At 37.5% G+C, this 19785-nt stretch overlaps 1 protein-coding gene across 2 annotated transcripts in view; it reads right to left on the bottom strand.

Moving 5' to 3' along the window:
• Positions 1-331: 331 nt before the first annotated feature.
• The window catches only part of LOC143035845 (uncharacterized), a 181943-nt gene continuing 162489 nt past the window's right edge, over positions 332-19785 (bottom strand). For both annotated transcript variants that reach the window (XM_076202909.1, XM_076202910.1), the window contains exon 9: positions 332-3076. In XM_076202909.1, the coding sequence (XP_076059024.1) occupies positions 1254-3076 (1823 nt within the window). In that variant the 3' untranslated portion in view covers positions 332-1253. The remainder of the gene's footprint in view (positions 3077-19785) is intronic.

Raw genomic sequence — 19785 nt, 5'->3', positions numbered from 1 at the left:
TGTACAGATGCTGCTTTCATACATGGCAGTGATCTGTACAAAGGCATGCCAGTGTAGTTCTTATATACCTTGGGAGCAATTTCTCAACTGGGTCAATATTTGGGGAGCTTAGGGACATGTAAATTTTGGAGCTAATACCTTGACATCAGTGGATAAGCTTCAGTATCTTAATGATTACAAGAGCTATGTTGATAGAGATTAAAATCTCTGCAGTACCACACATATAAAACAGGTCTTGTACTAAATGTATGACAAAGATCAACTCACATGTTATAGGACCCAGTACTATATGGCACATCCCTGAAGGTGAACAAGGAAATTCTTCAAGGAATTATTATTATTATTATTTTTTTTTTTTTCACTGTTCAGTGAGCCATGCCTATAAAGATATACTACAACATAAATATGCATACTTTTTGCTTTATGTATCATGCTGGCCATTATTTTGGGCTATCTTTTTGAGGGCAAAATGTGAAAAAGTCTTCAGCTTTACTTAAAGTCCCCTTTTGTTTGAATTTCATACTTCATTTTCAGAAGACAAGATAAACTGCACTGGCATGGCTGTTCAAGTCATCACCCTACACCTTGTTTAAGTTGTTTTTTGTTGCATTTAGTGAGCCATGTTTGTGTAATGTAATAAGAGGAGTGGGTGGGTTCAAGGTTTCCAGCTTGGAGTTTCCAATTTTTTCAAAAAGAGTTGTGCTATGGCTTTGCAATGACATTTTCTTTTATCAAGTCACATGTCACCCTTGAATTCAGTATATCTCTCTTTATGGGCTTTCTGTTGGGTTTTGATATACAGTTGGACCTTGCCGAACACAAGTGTTAGGTTCCTTGGCCCATCATGCAAGACGAAATTTGTATTGGGTGAATAACAGGTCTTATGAGAAAAAATAGGTTAGGTTCACAGACCCTCTCCAGACACTGGCGCACAACACGACCCAGCAGGCTATTCAAATTGTGTTATTGTGAATCATGGTAGTGTTTGGCAAATGATGGGCTATTCTAACTTTTTGTGTAAATGTGAAATTTCATGCACGATGAAGCTGTGTTAGGTGAGGTCTGATGGTATTCGTCTTACTTGAAAATTCATCAGTTTTGGTTAGTTTTTATGTTCTTTTCCTTTGCTTTAATCTTGAAACTAAAGTTATCTTCATGCTCTATTAATTCTCTGTACTGGAAACAAATGTAATTCTCCTACTTTTTGTTTTTTGATTTCTGTTGTTTAAATTTTTGTACCCTATTCTGTGTTGTTACTCTTCATTCTCTTTCCTAAGTTCCTTTGAAGCATTCTGTTCTGTCACTTCAGCAACCTTAATACTTTCAACAGGAGTAGAGACTGTGGTTTCTTTTGGTTCTAAATTATCACTTTGCTCAGTTTCGGTCCATTCCTGTGTAATAACTGTTGTCGTTATTTTTTGTTGTTCTCCTGTTTCATCATCATTCCTTTCTTCAGTGGTAACTGATGTTGTTGTTAATGGTTCTATATTAGTAGTTTGCTCAGTTACCTGGGCATCAGCATCTTCCCCAGTCATAAATCCTGTAACAGTTGAGACTGTACTTTCTTTTGGTTCTACAATATCACCATCCTCAGTTTCAGTCCATTCCTCTGTAATAACTGTTGTTATTATTCTTTGTTGTCCTTCTACTTCTTCTGTGGTAACTGATGTTACTAATGGTTCTAAACTATTAGTTTGCTCAGATCCCTGGACATCAACCTTTTCCTCAATCATATATCCTGTTCCTGATTCTAAATTAGCATTTTGCTCAGTTATTTCAAAATCATCAATGTCTTCTTCAGCATCAACTGTTACTTCTTTTGGTTCTAAACAAGTACTTTGTTCAATTACTTCAAAGTCATCAACCTTTTTCTCGGCAGAAATTGTTATAGCTGCTCTTGGTTCTAAACTAGAAATTTGATCAGTTACTTCAGCAACATCAATAAGTTCTTCAGTAGTAACTGGTTCTAAAACAGAATTTTGTTTATTTACTTCAGAGTTAGCCTTTTCCTCAGTAGTAACTGTTTCTGGTTCCAATCTTGCATTTTCATCAGAGACTTCAGTGACAATTACTTCTTCCTTAACAATAACTGTTGCAATAGTCTCTGGTTCTAGGGGAGTACTTTCCTTCATATTTCCACTGTCTTCTTTTCCTTCATCAGTAACTGTAGTACTAATTGCTGTTTCTAATTTCACAATATCATCTGTTTCCTTGGTAGGGACTATTGTAGTTGTTCTTGATTCTATACTGGCATTCTGTTCAGTTGTTTCAATAACATCAACTGTTTCCTCCTCAGTAAATGCTGTACTTGCACTTGGTTCTAAATTAACATTTAGTTCACTTGCTTCAGCATTAACAGCCTCATCAGTAACTGCTGCAACAGTAACTGGTTCTGAACTGGCATCTTGTTCAGTTATTTCAACATCCTCAACCAATTCCTTGGTAGTGACTGTTATACTAGTTTCTGGCAATGTACTAATGCTCTGTTTAGAAAACTCAACAACATCAATCTTTTCCTTGACATTTGGTGTTGTAGTAGCTCCTATGCTAGTGACTTGCTCAGTTCCTTCAACATCAGTTATTTCCTTGGTTATAATTGTTGCAGTAGCTTCTGGTATTACACTAGTATTTTCTTTAATTTGTTGAACATCAACCTTTTCCACAACAGTAACTGCTGTGGATGCTTCCAAGTCTTCTCTAGATTTTTGCTCTGTGACTTCAGTAATATCAACCTCATTCTTTAGTTTAATATTTTCCTCAGTTACCTCAATACTTTCCTTGGCAATAGCTGATGCAGCTGTTTCTGGTATTACACTAGCTTTTTCCTCCCCTTCCACAACCTTATCCTCAGATACTAAATCATTCTTCTGAAGTGCATCATCTTGAGAAGCAACACTAACGTTGTTTACTTGGCTTGATGGTATGTCTTCTCTTTTGCTGTCAGGAGACTGCAAAGGATCATCAATTCCAACAACTGTTCTTACAATATCATCTAACCTTCTAATAAAAGCTTCTTCTTCAGCTGGGGTTGATCGAGTCCAAGCAAGAGGAAGGTGGGCAGACACAGGTTCTCTATCTGTTAATGAAAGAAATTCATGTCAATAGCTAAAATAGTACCAAACTGAAGAAAAGATTTAGAGTGCAAAAAATAAATAAATAAATAAATAAATAAATAAATAAATTGAATAAAAATAAAACTATGCCCCGAACACATTTATTCATATAAAACTTTTAGAAGGCCATATTGTAAGATTAGAGGACTTTTTTCAGTTTTGTTTCATTTATACCTTCTCACTGGGCAGGCTCATGAGCACACAAGCTAATGTATGAAACTTTGCATGTTTTGTACAAACAGTAGGCTCACAATGGTTTTTTACTTTGATCATTATACCAGCACTAGTTGGCAGGTCAATGGAATTAAAAAAAGATGAATTTGGCCGTTTTTTTATTTTATTTTTTTAATTTCAGGTCGGCAGGCCCATAACCCAATGAATAAAAAAAAGTCTGGCCTTACCAGTTGGCATTTCAGTGTTAAACTGAAAAAGACAAATACTGGCTACACAGAATTTAACAAAGCACAAAGTACATACCAATATGCATATAAACATATACAGTGAAATTTTGATGGACAATGAGTACCTAGATCTTGAAAGCCCTTCAATAAAGTACCTTATATTGACTGCATGGAAACTAGAATATTCTGGAGGATTTTGAGGTAAACTACTTCCTGGATGAAAGATTTCCTGCAGAACAGGGGCATAAGGATAGTAATAAAGCTAAGAAGACAAGGTGGAGAACAGTGACAAGAGCTGGTACAAGCATTTATGATGTTACTTATATGTGTAAGTGTCATGATGTAAAGAATGACAAGCTACACTGACATATCTGCATATGATAAAAAGATCATATGAAGAGTGAGAGATGAGGAGGACTAAAGGTCAATGAATCCACTGCCACAGGTTTCTTTTGCAGGAGACCAACAGCTCCCAGGTGACAATAGCTACTGCATTGGCCTACAAGTCACTTGATGAAATATTGTGTTGTTGTCTGGATTTAGCTAGGGTAAGGCAGTGCTCACTTTCCTAACAATCAGCAACATAAACACAAACAATTTACAAACTCTACAGAATGGAGTACTGAGAGTAATAACAGGATGCACCAAAACCACCCCATTCAGACACCTGCTTCCAGAAACCAAAATCCTTTCCATAGATCACATCAAAATAATAGGAACACAATTCAACACTAGTACCCTATCTACCACACACCTTTCACAAGCACCACCAACAGAAAAAAACACACACCAGCAGCATACTACTCAAACATCTATACCAACCTACCACCTATATCACATAAAAGATCCACACAAAAACATACACGATCATCGGATTGACGGCAAAGATTGGAACACTGGGGGAAAAAAAAGCAATTTTTGTGGATTTTAACGACGAGGGAGTATCTGTGTTGTATTAGTAGGGAAAGGGAAAGCTTGTGGTGTAGTAGGCAGGTGAAGAAAAAGGAGAAGGGGAGGGATTATTGAGGAAAATGGAAGAAAATGAGAATGGGGAAGAATAGGCCCCAAACGTCAGAACAAACAACTGAAGTTGAGCAAGTTACTAAAGGGCTTCAAATTAGAAATATAGATAAGAGCAGCGCAATAGAAAGTGGAGATAATTAATTCCTATGGACTTAATGAGGAGATGACAACCTCCCCTGATCAGCAAGTCTAGAGGAGAAACTAACAAAAATGAACGAATCATGGGAGGTTAGGTTTAGCCAACTCGCACTAATTACACAAAGAGTTGATAAATTGGAAGAACTAAAAAAGGAGAGCCAAAGCCTGAATAAAGAAACAGAAGAATTAAAAAGACAGTTAAAAGAAGTAAAGGATGAGAATGAGGAATTAAAGAGGAATAATAAAGAGAATAAAGAGTCCATAGCATAAGAGGTAAGTGGTTGGAAAAAAATTCAGGAGGATAATAAAATTTTATTTAGAGATATAGTGAAACAACATATGAAGGAACACACTAATGACACAGTTATTAAAGTGATGAGAGAGGAGAATATAATAAATGACTTAGCAGATAAAAAGAAATGTATAATTATATTAGGAATGGAAGAGAAGCATAATCCAAATAGGACTACAAGACTAAGAGATAAGGAAGAAAAAATAAACAAGGTATTAGAAATGTTTCAAGAAGGTGAACAGGAAATAGGGAAAGAAATTGAAGAAATATTGACTAGGGAAATATAATACTGACAAGACCAGACCAATTAAGGCTAAATTCAGGTCACAAACGATGGCAGAGAATGTCTTATCAAAAACAGGAAAACTAGCAGAAAGTGATTAGTACAAACAGGTATGGATAAAGCGAGAGATGAATAAAGAGGAAAAAGAGGAAGAAAAACTAATAGAATTGAAGCTAAGGGAAAAAAAAAACGAGAAAAGAACAGAATCAAAGAGAAATTGTATTGGAGAGTAGTGGATATGAAAGTGAGGAAATGGTTCATAGCAGAGGAAAACAGAAGGGAAATGGAAAACACAATGGAAGTAACAGAAAATTAAAAGTGTCCTTCACAAATATAGATGGCTTAATAACAGGCTTGAATGAACTGAATGATCACCTGAAGGAAAAAGAACCAGACAAAATGGGAATTGTGGAGACAAAATTGAAAGTGTAGGATATAGTGTGTATAATCATTGGATTAAAAACAGAGACGTAAAACAAGGGGATGGAGTTATGTTCCTGACTAAGAAGGATATAAATGTGAGGAATGTTTCATATGGAAAGAATAAAGTGGAGATGATTATGATGGAAATAGAGGACATGGACAAGAAGAGCAGGAAGTTTGTGGTAAATTATGTGCCTCCTAAAACGGCTTTGTGGGAAGAGACAGAACACAAGAATATGTTAGAAAACACAAGGATAACACTAAATAAGACAATGGAAGATGCAGACAGAATAGTTATGATGGGTGGTTTTAATTGTAAAGAAATCTGCTGGGAGGAGATGACAGTGAAGGGTGAGACGACCTATGGGGAAGTGTACTACTTGATATGATTACAGAACAATGACACAATGGATACAAGAAAATACTAGGTATAGAAATGAGGAAGAGCCATTGAGACTAGTCCTAATAATCACATCAGAACCTGAAATAGTGGACAAGATTGAATATAAGACACCAATAAGTAAAAGTGACCCTATATTAGTTGAAGTGGAACTAAATTAAGAAAAACACATGGGAAAAAATTAACAATACAGAAAGGGAAGAATGATGTGTGGAAAAACAAATTTTGATAAAATGAGAAAAAAATAAATAAAAAAAGCAGACTGGGAAAAGATATACAAAGAGGAAACAATAGTAGAAGAGAAATGGAAAATTTTGACAAAAATTTATAAAGAAGGAATGGAAAAGTATGTTCCAAGACAACAAGAAAAAGGATATGTAAAATGTTGGTACAACAAAAGATGTAGGGAGTTAAAAGATAAAAGGGATAAAGCTTGGATAAAATGGAGGAAAGAAAAAAAAAAAAAAAAAAAAAAAAGGAATATATATACTGGTTATAGAAATGAATATGTACAAATCCACAAAGAATAAAAGAGAAAATATGAAAAGAATGTCATGGAAAAATGTAGAGATCAACAAAAACTATCTTATAGATATGTAAAAAACAAACTGAAAAACAAACAAAAGTTAGTGAAACTACGAATTGGAGGAATAGAATACTCAGAGGAAACAGAAATGGCAGAAATTGTGAACAAGCATCTTAGAAATGTCAAGTGGGAGGGGAAAGCTACCAGAGGGCCGTAAGTCTTCTGCATGTAAGACCAGGGCCAACAAATAAACTTATTAATATATATACATATATTATATATATATATATACATATATATATACATATATATTATACCGTATTTACTCGTCTATAGGTCGATCTCGTGTATAGGTCGACCCCCCATTTTTTGCCCAAAAATCTGGAATTTTCCATATACCTCATGTATAGGTCGAGTGGTTTGTTTTTGTTTTTGGTGTTGTGAGCATTCCACTGCCTTAATGCTTTGAAGTAGCATGGCTTGCCTGGTATAGCAATGGATTATTATGGTTTTTTCACTTCATTAATTCTGATGTATTCTGGTTTATGTTTTTTCAAGTTCACTGATTTTAATATTTAATAAGTTTCACTGAAATTGCCATTTCAGCGGAGTGAAAAACTTGGACAGATTGCCAAGTACGGTAGATTACCAAGTACGGTATTCGGAATAAACTGGCTAGGCGTGTTTCGTTAGAAAAAAATTTAACCAACACTCAGAGTTAGTCTTGTAATCTCAACTGTGCGGATGATCAGGCTAATGATAATGTGGAGGAGAAAGATGATGTTGATGTTCCTATGGCTGATGAGGTTGATTTGTATGACGATACTCGACACAGAAGTGAGTGGGAGGAGCTGTTTGGTGGTGAAGATGACGACATCAAGGAAAACTATTTTGGTGGATTTCAGTTAAGGATTATACCATGTGTCACTGTAACAGTAACAAGTTGGCAATACTGAACAGTTTGTTTTCGTGATGGTGAGATCCATGCATTGTTTTGGTAATGGTAACAATAACATATACCATGTAGAAAGCTAAATTTGGGTAAATTTTTAGTTTCGACCAAGGGCGCAACATAGCAATAAAAATTGATTATTAATTTTGTAGATTATAATGTATCAACGTAATATGCAATTTTGTGATCGGAAATATAAAAACAAGAAAGATGCTAAAACATTTCGTAAGTAATGAAGTCGTGTCGGACGAATAGTACGTCATATTTGTCATATTTGTCAAGGTCAGACCGTTAGAATTCTTCTGCGCAGCTTCTGACGTCATTTGGCTGAGTCCATTTTCTCTTTGTGATACACTGAAGAAAAATGTGAAACGCCAAGGAAGACAGGAACTATGATATTTTATATATTATATATATTATATCATATATATTATATATTCATATATATAGACAGGAACTATAATATTTTATATATATTTATATAATATTTGTCAGAATATAACTAATTGCGTGGAGCGGTGCGAGCGAAGGCAACGTCATTTTCCGACGACGGACCAGCTTCAACTGACAGCTATAGGACCCGCTAACCCCACTTTGAACAGCCAGGTGACGTTCACGGGCCCGCTGCGCCAACTCCCTCGAAATTCGGTCGGAAGTGGTTAGACCTTATATTCTTAGATCTTGATATTTGTTAATGATTAATTTTCTATTGCTATTTTGCGCCCATGGTCGAAACTAAACTATAAAAAAAAAAAAAAAAAAAAAAAAAAAAAAATGAGAATATCACAGCATTTCATTATTTTTTTTAAACAATTATGGGTACTGTAATAGTATACATGATATAATAAGTTCGCCTGTGTTAAGAAATTTAACAAACAGGTAAAACCACAGTATGGGGTTACCGTATCTAGAAGGAATTTTACATGTTTTAGCACGTACCGTGTATTTTATGTACCCATTGTTTACTGGTAGTATTTAGTAGGTAAATATTTTGATTTCTGAACCTAAAGAAAAGGTAAGAGTTCTTCCTAGCCTTTCTTGTCATGTCTGGATTTCAACCTAACAAGATTATTACTTGTGTATAGGTCGACCCCTAGGTTTTGGCCTAAAAAAAATTCCTTAAGATTTCGACCTATAGACGAGTATATACGGTGTATATATATATATATATATATATCACATATATATACTATATATATACATATATATATATATATATATATATATATATATAACGTAGAAACCACTGTTGGAGTAGAAAAGACTGGAAACGGGGAATCTATATATTTCGATTGCAAACTGCAATCCTCTTCAGTAGATACAAATAAGAGAGAGGGCGTACTGTTTAAGTAGCACCCTTAACAAAAGAAAGGGGAACATGGGAAGATATCTCTACCCTCTTCTCACTCCGTATGTGAGGTCAGGAGGCAAATGAGCTTTCACTAGGTTGGAGATGAAGAGTCCGGACATTATGTCCGGGGACCATTGCCCCTTTGAAATATTCATGTTGGGCTGAAATTCAATGATCGTAGATTCTACCATTTTTCTCCTGAACTCACATCTGGATTTATAAATAAGCTCAGCTCTGTCCCAATCTAAACAATGTTTAAATTGCTTAACATGTTGGAACACAGCTGAGCTATCTTGTGCATATTTAATGGAACGTTTATGTTCAATCATCCTGGTATTCAAATCCCTTCCAGTCTGTCCGATGTAAACTAAGTCACAACCTTTACACGGACAGACTGGAAGGGATTTGAATACCAGGATGATTGAACATAAACGTTCCATTAAATATGCACAAGATAGCTCAGCTGTGTTCCAACATGTTAAGCAATTTAAACATTGTTTAGATTGGGACAGAGCTGAGCTTATTTATAAATCCAGATGTGAGTTCAGGAGAAAAATGGTAGAATCTACGATCATTGAATTTCAGCCCAACATGAATATTTCAAAGGGGCAATGGTCCCCGGACATAATGTCCGGACTCTTCATCTCCAACCTAGTGAAAGCTCATTTGCCTCCTGACCTCACATACGGAGTGAGAAGAGGGTAGAGATATCTTCCCATGTTCCCCTTTCTTTTGTTAAGGGTGCTACTTAAACAGTACGCCCTCTCTCTTATTTGTATCTACTGAAGAGGATTGCAGTTTGCAATCGAAATATATAGATTCCCCGTTTCCAGTCTTTTCTACTCCAACAGTGGTTTCTACGTTATTGACAAATGTGTGATTACATTTTTCACCTGTAATATATATATATATATATATATATACATACATATATACATATATACATACATATATATATATATATATATATATATATATATATATATATATATAGATATATGGATCAAAAGGTCTCCTGTCGGCATGCTCCGCCTTTGTAATCCTTTGTGTTCTCTTATACAAAGTAGACACTTGGAAAAAAGAAACTAACGAAGCAGAGCGCTTTCGTATATTACATATTCAGTGCAACAAGTACATAGTAATAGAAATGCATAGATAATATATACATCAAAAAAGGAACAAGGACAGTTTGAATAAGGGTAGCGGACAATTACCCCCTGGAGGGCGGAAGGTCAATGATGGTGGGGCGACATCAGGTCACAGTCGCCAGGGTCAATGCTTCCACTAATAATTGTAGGGCGACATTAGGTCATAGTCGCTGGGTTACATTTTACCTGATATTATCTTACTAATTTCTTGACAAATAAAATGATCAAGTTTTATTTGTAGGTTGGTATTTTGATCACTGGTGGTATGAATCAAACTACACTCTATTAAGTTTCTTGCTACTATGTTGTTGGTATAATAGATTGCCTGGGCACTACCCCAATCAACTGGATGATTATTTAATTCGATATGCTTGAATACTCCACTAGAATTGTTGCCATCCCTAACATTTTTCTTGTGTTGTTCAATTCTAATGTTTAAGGGTTTGGCAGTTTGATCTATATAAAAATGATTACACGTTTTGCAAGGAATTTTATAAATGAATCCTTTTTTAATTTCAATACTTTTTAATAATTCTGTGATACTTAACATATTTTCTTGAAATGGTAAAATTAAAACATTATGATAATTAAAAGGTGATTTAGGCTGAGGAGTTAAAAATTATTTCCTTGCAAAATTGTAAGCAATATTAAGGAATTGCTTAGGGTATTTTAATTCTAGCCCAATGTTAAAAACATTTCTGATTTCGTCATCAATAAATTCAGGACTACAAATACGAAAAGCTCTTAGAAACCTTGAAGAAAAGACTGTACTTTTAATATTATTTGGATGAGAATAATAATAATGGATATATGAATTTACATTGGTTGGTTTACGATATACTTTAAATTTAAGGCTATTGTCATGACGTAAGATAGTGCAATCTAAGAAAGGTAAGGTACCCGTCTGGGGTATTGGCTGCTTGTTATTGTGGCAAAGTAGCATGCAGTCGATACTTTAGGGTCTATATGGAGCGCCCCTACGGACCAGAGTCACACATCATTTTGTCTATGATAGAAGAAAACTCTGTTCATAGAGAAATGATGACACTTTTATACTACGACTGTCCCTCCGTTATGCTGTCCCCCAACCCCTTGTTGCTGTCCTGTACCATTTCTCTGAGTATTCTCTTTCTGTGATGGGGGAATTCCCTGTGGTGGGGGAAAAGAATACTGCCACCAAGTTTCCCACTTGGATCGTAAGAGGCGAGAAGAAAGGGACGGGGAGTGGGACTAGGCATCCTTCTCCCTGTAGCCCCAAGGGGCATATATCCTAAAAACAAAAGTGAAGGCATAAGGGGTGCTGGAGGGCCTCGGACCAGCACCCTAAGGTTTGGGTCTTTTAATGTGCGTGGATGTGGTACAGATGAGAGTAAAAAGGAAGAGATAGGTAGTATGTTTGTGAGAAGAAAGATGGATGTGTTGGCTTTGAGTAAAACTAAGTTGAAAGGGAAGGGTGAGTGTAAGTTTGGGAGTGTAAGTGGGAGGTTATCAGGAGTGAAGAGAGGGCGAGGGAGGGAAGGGGTGGCTATTCTAGTAAGTGAGGAGATAGGTAAACAGGTAGTGGAGTGGAAGGAGGTTTCCTCAAGGATAATGTGGATGAAGGTGAAACTGGGAAAGGAGATGTGGGTCTTTGTAAGTGCATATGGGCCTGGCAGTGAGAAGAGCGTGGAAGAAAGGGAGGCCTTTTGGATAGATTTAAATGAGTGCATAGAGGGTTTAGGAAGAAATGTCAATGTAATAGTACTGGGAGACCTTAATGCTAGGGTGGGAAATGGTCCAATCGATGGAGTGGTTGGGAAGTGTGGAGTTCCAGGAAAGAATCGTATTGGAGAGTTGATGGTGGAAATGTGTCTAGAAAGAGAGTTGATGATAGCAAATACAGTGTTTCGGAAGAAAGTCAAGCATAAGTACACATGGGAGAGGGTGGTGGAGGGAAGGGTGGTAGATAGAGCGCTAATGGATTATGTAGTGGTAAATAGGATTATGATAGGAAGAGTTAAGGATGTACATGTGCTAAGGGGAGAGGGTGGGGGAATATCAGATCATTTTTTGGTGGAAGGTAAGCTGAGAGTGGAGGATAGATGGAGAAAGAGGAAAGGGACAAAAGGTAGGGAGGTTCTCAGAGTGAACTCCTTGAATGAAAAGGAAAAGGAGAAGGAGTACGAAAAGAAGCTGAAGGAGGAGTGGGAGGGAGTAAAGGATGGAGCAGAGATGGGTGTGGAGGAGGAATGGGGATGGTTCAAGGAGGGAGTCATAAAGTGTGCAAGGATGGTGTGTGGAACAAGAAGGACAGGGGGAAAAGAAGAAAGGGTAGTGAATGGTGGGATGAGGAAACAAAGAAGGTTGTAGAAGAGAAGAAGCGAGCATTCACAGATTGGTTACAAAAGAGGACGGGGGAGTCGTATGAGACGTACAAAGAAAAGAAAAGAGAAGTAAAGCAAAAGGTAAAGGAGGCAAAGAGGAGAGCAGATGTGAAATGGGGTAAGAGTATGACAGAAAATTTTGAAAGTAATAAAAAGATGTTTTGGGAAGAAATTAAGAGAGGAAGAGGAGGTGAATCAAGTAGGGAAGAAAAGGTAAAAGGTGCAGATGGAGAGATGATAATGGAAGAGAAGGCAGTAAGGGGAAGATGGGCAGAATATTTTAGGGAGTTGCTAAATGTGAAGGAGGATAGGGAAGGAAAGATAGCTGCAGTGGGAAATGCGAAGAAAATGAGAGTGATGAGTGAGGAGAATGGAGGAGAAATAAGGAAGGATGATGTGAAGGCAGTTGTTAAGATGATCAAAGCAGGTAAGGCACCTGGTCTGGATGGATGCCATGCAGAATGTCTGAAAAAGGGAGGTTCAGTGATGGTGGACTGGTTGGTGAGGTTATTTAATGTTTGCTGGGGAGAGGGTAGAGTACCGGAGGACTGGAGAAGTGCCTGTATAGTTCCTCTTTACAAGGGAAAAGGGGACAAGTGTGAATGTAGTAGTTTCAGAGGGATTAGCCTGTTAAGTGTAGTAGGGAAGGCTTATGGGAGGATCTTGATTGAGAGGATTAGGAGAGGAACAGAAGGAGTAATTGGTGAGGAACAGTGTGGATTTAGGACAGGTAGAGGTTGTGTAGATCAGATCTTTGACAGATATGTGAGAAAGCTATAGGAAAGGGGAAGGATGTTTTTTGGGCTTTTATGGATCTGGAAAAGGCTTATGATAGGGTAGACAGAAAGGCACTGTGGGAGGTTATGCAGATTTATGGGATAGGAGGAAAGCTTTTGGGAGCTGGCAAGAGTTTTTATGAGAGTACTGTAGTAGAGCTTGTGTCAGGATTAGAAATGGAGAGAGTGAGTGGTTTGAAGTAAAGGTGGGACTTTGTCAAGGATGCGTTATGTCGCCCTGGCTGTTCAACTTATACATGGATGGGGTGGTGCGAGAAGTGAATGCTAGGGTAGTGGGTCAGGGATTGGAGATGGTTAAAGAAAATGGAGAAAAGTGGGAGGTGAGCCAGCTGTTGTTTGCGGACGACACTGCGCTTGTGGCAGGGTCGGAGGAGGGATTGAGGAAGCTGGTGGCAGAGTTTGGGAGAGTATGTGATAGAAGAAAGCTAAAGATAAATGTGGGTAAAAGTAAGGTGATGAGATGTACAAGGGGTGGTAGTGGCAGTAGACTGGAAGTGAACATTAAGGGAGAGCGACTGGAGGAAGTGGATAGTTTTAGATACTTGGGTGCAAGTGTAGCAGGAAAAGGTGGAGTGAAGGTGGAGGTAGAATGTAGATTGAGAGAAGCGAGTAAATGCCTTGGTGGATTAAAGAGTGTAATGAGGAATAGACATTTAGGAATGGATGCGAAGAGGAGACTGTATGAAGGAGTAATTGTGCCAACAGCACTGTATGGGGCAGAAACGTGGAACATAAGAGAAGAAGAGAGAAGGAGTTTGAATGTGTTTGAGATGAGGTGTCTGAGAAGTATGGTGGGGGTTACTAGGCTGGATAGAGTGAGAAATGAGGAGGTGAGGAGGAGAACAGGGGTGAAAAAGGAGCTGGGAGGTAGGGTTGATGAAAGAATATTAGGATGGTTTGGACACATGGAAGAAAGACTAGTAAAAGAGGTGTGGAAGGCAGATGTGGAGGGAGTGAACATGAGGGGACGTCCTAGGATGAGGTGGATGGATGGGGTGAAGGGGGCTTTGGGGAAGAGGGGAATGTCTGTTGAGGAAGGAAGGGAGAGGACGGAAGACAGAGGTGAGTGGAGAATGGTTGTATATGGATGATGTGTGATTGCATGAGGAGGAATGTGTGGGGGTGTGGGGGGTGGGTGGGGGGTGTGAGTAAATTTTGACGCAGCCCGAAGGGATTTCTCCCCGTCCTCTCCTTATATGCAAAGGGGGACGGAGAGGGGGGGTCGCCGATTAAATGAAGCGGCCTTGCTGTGGATGTACTGTGTCTTGCGACACTGCTTCTGACCCAGGGCGGTGGGCGGGGTGCAGGGATGACCCGTCATCCGGGAGGTGCTCAGATGAGAGGAAGGGTGGGAGGGGTGTGGAGTGTATTTGGGGATGAAATGGGTGGGAGTGTTTTTATGCCTTTCCCTTTTTGGCTACCTCCCTTGGAAGGGGGAAAAAGCCTTGGTATATGTATGTATGTATGTATTAACTGCTTCTGTAGGATTTTTGTTAAGAAGTGTGTAAGTATTGTTATCATCTAATAAATCATTCATTTTTAGTAAGATAATATCAGGTAAAATGTAACCCAGCAACTATGACCTAATGTCGCCCTACAATTATTAGTGGAAGCATTGACCCTGGCGACTGTGACCTGATGTCGCCCCACCATCATTGACCTTCCACCCTCCAGGGGGTAATTGTCCGCTACCCTTATTCAAACTGTCCTTGTTCCTTTTTTTCATGTACAGTATATATTATCTATGCATTTCTATTACTATGTACTTGTTGCACTGAAGATATAATATACGAAAGCGCTCTGCTTCGTTAGTTTCTTTTTTCCAAGTGGTCTACTTTGCATATATATATATTATATATATATATATATATAAATATAAATATATATATATATATATATACATATATGTTTTAAATAACCCACTGTCGGAGAAACAAAGCAAAAGAAACAGACGAACTGTATATTTTGACCACTACTGTGGTCCTCTTCAGCAGGACCACAGTGGGTTATTTAAAACATTTTACTAAATGTGCTACTACATTTTCATCTTGTGAAATATACATATATATATATATATATATATATATATACATATATATATATACATATATATAGATATATATATATATATATACACACACATATATATATATACCTAATAATCACATCAGAACCTGAAATAGTGGAAAAGATAGAATACCAGGCACCAATAAGCAAAAGTGACCACATATTGATAGAACTAGAACTAAATGAGAAAAAATACATGAAAAGAAATGAACAATATAGAAAAGGAAGATTGATGTATGAAAAAGCAAATTTTTATAAAATAAGAAGTGTGTAAGTATTGTTATCATCTAATAAATCATTCATTTTTAGTAAGATGATATCAGGTAAAATGTAACCCAGCAACTATGACCTAATGTCGCCCTACAATTATTAGTGGAAGCATTGACCCTGGCGACTGTGACCTGATGTCGCCCCACCATCATTGACCTTCCGCCCTCCAGGGGGTAATTGTCCTCTACCCTTATTCAAACTGTCCTTGTTCCTTTTTTCATGTACAGTATATATTATCTATGCATTTCTATTACTATGTACAGACGCTCCTCAACTTACGTTTTAGTTGCGTTCCGAACGGCCGACCGTAAGTTGAAAATGAACGTAAGTTGTTACTGTACTATACATCCGTAAATTCTATTACCGTATCTTATAAAACACCCCTAAATAATTAATTATACACATAACATTGTAAAATACAGTAAACTTCCACTTATCCGAACTCCAAGGGGGATTAGAAATGTCCGATTAACCGAAATGTTCGGTTAATCCTATTTTGTATGTTTCATTCCCGTAGAGTTTTATTAGGTAATCTTCTGCAATATTCGTACCTGTAAACATAGCATACACATGGAAATGCTTATAATAGTTCATAAGCATATTCTATAGAGTATAAACAGCCGATTAGGTGTAAACATGGAGTGTGCTGCCACCGTGTGAGCACTTAGTGAAGCTTGCGGGTGGCGGAAGAGGCGGCGCACAGTAGTCGGAATCCATCATTTTGTGAGCAAAAATAGATATCCATATTCATTCACTCTGTATCATACACTAACACCCAAATAGTACATTTATCTATATCATGAAACATAATGTATAACCTACTTCTTTCCCATATTTTGAGAAAATGGCATTTAAACAACTAAAAATTGCGTCTTGCTGTGACACAGGTAACAAATCCCCGCTCATCTCCGTTTTCTTTGCTTGTCAACAGTGTAAACAGTGTAATGACTTTTTTCATGTAATAATAATAATAATGATAATGAATATGATAGAAGGTATCATTTACAATTTCTTTATCATACATTTTATCCTTTAAAATCATAATAAACAGTAACTATAACATCATTAGCACATAAAAAAAATATTATTGTAGCAATGACAGCTATTGTAGTGAAAAGTGGTGTGTTAAATTCCATAGGTTTTTGCTCAGCGTTTTAGCGATTCTGACTACCGTGCGGCGGGGTGTTTGAATGTTCGGTTGAGATCCAAATAGATTCGGTTGAAGCGATGGCTACCGTATTGAGAAAATATTCGGTTAATGCGAATTTTCGGTTAAAACGCGTTCGGATAAGCGCGAGTTTACTGTAACATTAATTTCAAATAAATTAGATTCAAGCAACATAAATTGAGATGGTGGAGGAGGAGGCAAGGCACGTTCAGTCTGTCGTTTGTATCGTGTAAACAATGGACGAAGCGTCATGCGTAAGTAGCGTTTGAACTACGGAGAGCGCGCTAAACTAAAAAATTCACTCAAAAAAAAAATTACCATTTATTTTACAGTCACTTCAAACGTAAAATCGAAAAAACGTAAAACGAATGAACGTAAGTAGAGGAGCGTCTGTACTTGTTGCACTGAAGATATAATATACGAAAGCGCTCTGCTTCGTTAGTTTCTTTTTTCCAAGTGGTCTACTTTGCATATATATATATATGTATATATATATATATATATATATATATATATATATATATGTTTTAAATAACCCACTGTCGGAGAAACAAAGCAAAAGAAACAGACGAACTGTATATTTTGACCATTACTGTGGTCCTCTTCAGCAGGACCACAGTGGGTTATTTAAAACATTTTACTAAATGTGCTACTACATTTTCATCTTGTGAAATAAACATATATATATATATATATATATATATATATACATATACATATATATATATATATATATATATATGTATGAAAAATGTAAGACAGATGAGTGGATGGGTGGTGAGATAAACACAGGGAACCGTTTAGGGATTTAATCTGACGTTTCGTCCTTACCAGGACTTCTTCAGAGTACATGCACATTCAATCATTCACCCCCTAAATACCCGCCGAATCTATCCGCGTTCCACCATGATCGACCTGACCTCTCGTCCTCCTACGCTCTGCCTCGCGAAGTACCAAGCGGCTCGCCGTCTTTGTTAATTTAATAAACCCATCGCGGTGGTTGTTGTTCGGATGGGAAGCGATGTAAGCTGCTTCAGTTATTTTCCTTCTTTTCTTATGAAGTCCTTTCTGCAGCACCTCTACTTTGTTCCAGTCTGGTAAGTGGCCGTGAGTATCTACATGAACCACTAGCGAGTTTGATACTCGATGTGCCTTGATGTCATTCCTGTGCTCAATTGTCCGTTTCTTAATACCTCGGCTGGTTTCCCCGTAGTAGCTCACAGGACAGTTTCCACACGGTATCTTGTAGACGACACTGTTTTCTTCCCCGTTGGCCACGACTTTATTCTGGTTCTTAACAATGTCTCCTATTCTCATTCCCGTGCTGATCGCAATCTTGATGCCGGCTCTAGTGAGCAACTGTCCTAACGCGCCTGAGTGGCTCGATTTTGGCACGGACAAATGGTAGCAGGGATTATTTGTCCGTGCCAAACTCGAGCCACTCAGGCGCGTTAGGACAGTTGCTCACTACAGCCGGCATCAAGATTGCGATCAGCACGGGAATGAGAATAGGAGACATTGTTAAGAACCAGAATAAAGTCGTGGCCAACGGGGAAGAAAACAGTGTCGTCTACAAGATACCGTGTGGAAACTGTCCTGTGAGCTACTACGGGGAAACCAGCCGAGGTATTAAGAAACGGACAATTGAGCACAGGAATGACATCAAGGCACATCGAGTATCAAACTCGCTAGTGGTTCATGTAGATACTCACGGCCACTTACCAGACTGGAACAAAGTAGAGGTGCTGCAGAAAGGACTTCATAAGAAAAGAAGGAAAATAACTGAAGCAGCTTACATCGCTTCCCATCCGAACAACAACCACCGCGATGGGTTTATTAAATTAACAAAGACGGCGAGCCGCTTGGTACTTCGCGAGGCAGAGCGTAGGAGGACGAGAGGTCAGGTCGATCATGGTGGAACGCGGATAGATTCGGCGGGTATTTAGGGGGTGAATGATTGAATGTGCATGTACTCTGAAGAAGTCCTGGTAAGGACGAAACGTCAGATTAAATCCCTAAACGGTTCCCTGTGTTTATCTCACCACCCATCCACTCATATATATATATACACACACATATATATATATACCTAATAATCACATCAGAACCTGAAATAGTGGAAAAGATAGAATACCAGGCACCAATAAGCAAAAGTGACCACATATTGATAGAACTAGAACTAAATGAGAAAAAATACATGAAAAGAAATGAACAATATAGAACAATATGTATGAAAAAGCAAATTTTGATAAAATAAGAGAATTCTTCCAAAATGAAAACTGGGAAAGAATACACAAAGAAGATACAACAGAAGAAAAGAAATGGAATATTTTGACAAAAATCTATAAAAAAAGGAGTAGAAAAGTATGTCCCAAGACAAAAACAAGAAAAAGAATATGTAAAATGCTGGTACAATAAAAGTTGTAGGGAGATAAAAGACAAAAGAGACAAAGCCTGGGCCAAATGGAAGAAAAACAAAGGACCAGAAAAATGGAAAATATATACTTGTTATAGAAATGAATATGTACAAGCGTGAAGAGAGGAAAAGAGAAAATATGAAAAAGATGTCATAGAAAAATGTAAAGATCAAGCAAAACTATTCTACAGATTTGTAAACAACAAACTGAAAAACAAACAAGATTTGGAGAAATTAAGACAAGGAGGAGTTGAATACATAGAGGAAATCGAAATGGCGGAAATTATGAACAAACATTTTAAATCTGTGTTTACAAGGGAGAATATACAACCTGAAGAGATTGAATGGAAAGAGAAAGTCCCCCCTATGAAAGAAATAGAAGTAACAAAGAATGAAATATTGAACCACTTGAGTAATCTTGATGTCAGAAAATCGCATGGACCAGATGAAATAGCAAACTGGATTCTGAAAGAATGCAGGAATGAACTGGCAGACATAATACATAGCATAATAAACAGTTCCTTGAAAGAAGGTAAAGTTCCAGAAGATTGGAAAAAAGCAAATATAGTACCTATATATAAAGGGGGAAATAAAGAAGACCCGAGCAACTATAGGCCAGTCTCTCTAACAAGTACAATAGCAAAAATTTGTGAA

This window comes from Oratosquilla oratoria, chromosome 19 (assembly GCF_046742065.1).
Source record: "Oratosquilla oratoria isolate Oo_2021 chromosome 19, ASM4674206v1, whole genome shotgun sequence".
NCBI classification, from domain to species: Eukaryota; Metazoa; Arthropoda; class Malacostraca; order Stomatopoda; family Squillidae; genus Oratosquilla; species Oratosquilla oratoria.
Note: the sequence above shows the minus strand (reverse complement) of the source record. Positions and strands in the feature narration are given on the sequence as shown.